The 3,635-nt window shown below is 44.3% G+C and overlaps 1 protein-coding gene and 1 long non-coding RNA gene across 2 annotated transcripts in view; one reads left to right on the top strand and one right to left on the bottom strand.

Moving 5' to 3' along the window:
- The window catches only part of LOC118428741 (tetratricopeptide repeat protein 28-like), a 2,051-nt gene extending 1,705 nt beyond the window's left edge, over positions 1-346 (top strand). Inside the window, exon 3 of the mRNA XM_035838930.1 lies at positions 158-346. Coding sequence (XP_035694823.1) covers positions 158-280 — 123 coding nt within the window. The 3' untranslated portion in view covers positions 281-346. The remainder of the gene's footprint in view (positions 1-157) is intronic.
- A 152-nt stretch (positions 347-498) lies between these two features.
- On the bottom strand, positions 499-3,002 carry LOC118428748. Its single transcript, XR_004832682.1, has 2 exons — positions 2,536-3,002; positions 499-1,744 (listed from the first exon to the last, which is right to left on the bottom strand). It is a non-coding gene; the product is annotated as an uncharacterized LOC118428748 (long non-coding RNA).
- Between the last annotated feature and the right edge of the window lie 633 nt (positions 3,003-3,635).

Below are 3,635 nucleotides of genomic sequence, written 5' to 3'. Positions count from 1 at the left end.
GTTATGGCGTACCCAACTTAAACCCCCGACTTAGCATAATTAGATTCTCTGCGGTCTTGATGATCTTCACCAGCTAGTTAAAGCCTCAGCCTGTTAAGTCTGGGCAGAAACAGGACATTATGAAGAAAATAACAAAACCATTCCTTACCTCTCACAGAGGAGCGGCGATGCAGCCCGGGCCATGAGAGGTGCCATGTTACACATGCTGCGCAAGGAAGAGACATCAGCACCTCCCTATTGGGCAGCTTTCTCTGTCATTGGTGGTACAGCAGCCATTTAGGGATAGCACCTATCTAGGGACAGCACCCGTCTAGGGACAGCACCCATCTAGGAACAGCAGCCATGCAGGGATAGCCCCCATTTAGGGACAGCACTCGTGTAGAGATCATAGCAGGCCGAGTGTGCCCTGTGCTACAACATGCTCCCACTTAAGCTGTCTCAACACACTCAACTGGCAGGACATTCATTCACGCAACAGTTACTGCCTGGACACAGAAATACTGAAACATATTGTATTGACTCATTTCTGTCATGATCTCATAACACTTGTGTACATAAAATATCACATATTAGTATTAAGTAATCTCATTGCTCATACATGTATAAACATGAAAATATAGATTTCTTCAAAAGATCCTTCCAATACATAAATATATATATGTTTGTAATTATATACCTTAAACTGTATATTGTTCATCATATAAAAGGTACATGTAGATGTCAACATATCAGTGATCAATTTAAAGAAAAACTACTGCACTGATGCCTGCCAGTAACTTAGTTTAGTAAAGAGGTTCTAAAACTCTATAGCACGTATCTAAGGGTCACCATGCCCCATCTTAGCACACATACTTATCATAACTTTATATCTGTATATAGATATATAGAATTGACACTACTTAATTGCAAAACAGTGGACTGCAGATTCAATTTAAATATTACTGAATAATAATTATAATATGGCTAGAACCTACACACATATTGCATACATTTACATGGCTAGAAACTACACACAAATTACAAACATTTACTGCATCAGAATTCATAACAGAGAATTCCTGTGTCATGGTCCTTCCTCACACTCACAGGGTAAAACATCACCCTTTTCCTGAGAATTCTCTGCTGAGGACTTACAGGTTCCTTAAGCCTGCATTTGCATGCTAGGCATCTCAAGTGCTGGAAGTGTTGTAATGTGATACTGCTGACCCTGCTAGGCATCCCCAGTGCTTGAAGTATTGTAACGTGATACTGCAGGCCCTACTAGGTGTCTCCAGTGCTAGAAGCGTTGTAATGTGATACTGCTGGCCCTGCTAGGTGTCTCTTGTGCTAGAAGCATTGTAACATGATAATGCTGGCCCGGCTAGGTATCTCCAGTGCTGGAAATATTGTAACGTGATACTGCAGGCCCTAGAAACGTTGTCACGTGATACTGCAGGCTCTGTTAGGTGTCTCCAGTGCTGGAAGTGTTGTAATGCAATACTGCAGGCTCTGCTAGATGTCTCCAGTGCTACAAGCGTTGTAACGTGATACTGCTGGCCCTGCTACATGTCTCCAGTGCTAGAAGCGTTGTAACGTGATACTGCTGGCCCTGCTAGCCGTTTCCGGGGCGACCGTGCGGGGAGTCTTGGCCTTGCAGAAGAAGATCAGGACGACTGCCAGAACCAACAGCAACAATCCGCCGACCACGCCCATCACCACGGCAACGGCCGCAGGGGGTCTCTGCACAGGCTTGCCATCCACCATCCTGTACAGTAAATGAAGAAAAAAGTCTGAAACAAAGAAACAAAACTGGCCGAAAACGCAAAACCTACAGCACCTACTCTCCCTCCAAGAGCTAAATACCAAGAAAAAATCACAACCATAGCATGTCCAGATCACAAGATATCAAAACAGGATTTTCTGCTGCATTTACTCAGGAAGCCACCAAGGGCCCCAAAATCTAATCATTTCAAGGTCTCATCAAGACCTGTCCACATACCAAATATGAAGATGACCCATCCAGGCCTTCTCTAGTTGTGCATTCATCCACAAGCACAAAAATGCTACATAACTTTCTTAGCGATTAAAAAATTGTCCAGTACAACATAGTTATCATTTAATTTTCAAGTTCATTTTCAGTAATTATTGGATCTATCTTATACCATGCAATTTGAATTATATGGATGTGGTTTTGGTGCAACAAAGTGAAGAAGGGCAGATTGGTACTGCTCAGTGCTGTCTTCAGGAACCGTCCCTACATCCTAAGACTTCATAACATGAGACTAACAAAAACGTGTTTTTGTAAGACTAAAGATTTAGCATAGAAAACTTACAACATGGGCACCAAAACAATGTGTGACCAAAAAACAAAACAAAAATTGAAGACTACCCTGGTACTGCAGGAAGCAGATGCAAGGTGAAACTGACCTGATCCACAGAAAACATTTACCTCCCCGTGAATTATAGTAGCCTCTGCCATTGACCCCATGACCTGGACTGTCTGTCATGTCTGATTAACAACTAGTACTGCAGGAAGCAGATTTGAGGTGACCTGACCTGATTGCGGAGGCCCGGTACACTGTTCCCTGGAACGTCACGACAAACCCGCCGGCCCGCACAACAGCCTCAAGGTGGGCAAAAACTCCTGCACAGCCAGGACCTGGCAGTAAGCATACAGTAACAGTTACTACAGCCAGGCCCTAACAGTAAGGGTACAGTAACAGTTACTACAGCTAGGCCCTGACAGTAAGGAAACAGTATCAGTTACTACAGCCAGGCCTTGACAGTAAGGGTACAGTAACAGTTACTACAGCTATGTCCTGACAGTAAGCATACAGTAACAGTTACTACAGCTATGTCCTGACAGTAAGGGTACAGTTACAGTTACTACAGCTATGTCCTGACAGTAAGGGTACAGTTACACTTACTACAGCTACGACCTGACAGTAAGGAAACAGTTAACAGTTCCTACAGCCAGGCCTTGACAGTAAGGGTACAGTAAGTTACTACAGCCAAGCCCTGACAGTAAGGGTACAGTAACAGTTACTACAGCCAGACCCTGACAGTAAGGGTACAGTAACAGTTACTACAGCCAGGCCCTGACAGTAAGGGTACAGTAACAGTTACTACAGCTATGTCCTGACAGTAAGCATACAGTAACAGTTCCTACAGCTATGTCCTGACAGTAAGGAAACAGTTAACAGTTCCTACTGCCAGGCCTTGACAGTAACGGTACAGTAAGTTACTACAGCTATGTCCTGACAGTAAGGGTACAGTAACTGTTACTACAGCCAAGCCCTGACAGTAAGGGTACAGTAACAGTTACTACAGCCAGGCCCTGACAGTAAGGGTACAGTAACAGTTACTACAGCCAGGCCCTGACAGTAAGGGTACAGTAACAGTTACTACAGACAGGCCTTGACAGTAAGGGTACAGTAACAGTTACTACAGCCAGGCCCTGACAGTAAGGAAACAGTTAACAGTTCCAACAGCCAGGCCTTGACAGTAAGGGTACAGTAAGTTACTACAGCCAAGCCCTGACAGTAAGGGTACAGTAACAGTTACTACAGCCAGGCCCTGACAGTAAGGGTACAGTAACAGTTACTACAGCCAGGCCTTGACAGTAAGGGTACAGTAACAGTTACTACAGCCAGGCC

This window comes from Branchiostoma floridae, chromosome 1, assembly GCF_000003815.2.
Source record: "Branchiostoma floridae strain S238N-H82 chromosome 1, Bfl_VNyyK, whole genome shotgun sequence".
Lineage (NCBI taxonomy): Eukaryota > Metazoa > Chordata > Leptocardii > Amphioxiformes > Branchiostomatidae > Branchiostoma > Branchiostoma floridae.
Note: the sequence above shows the minus strand (reverse complement) of the source record. Positions and strands in the feature narration are given on the sequence as shown.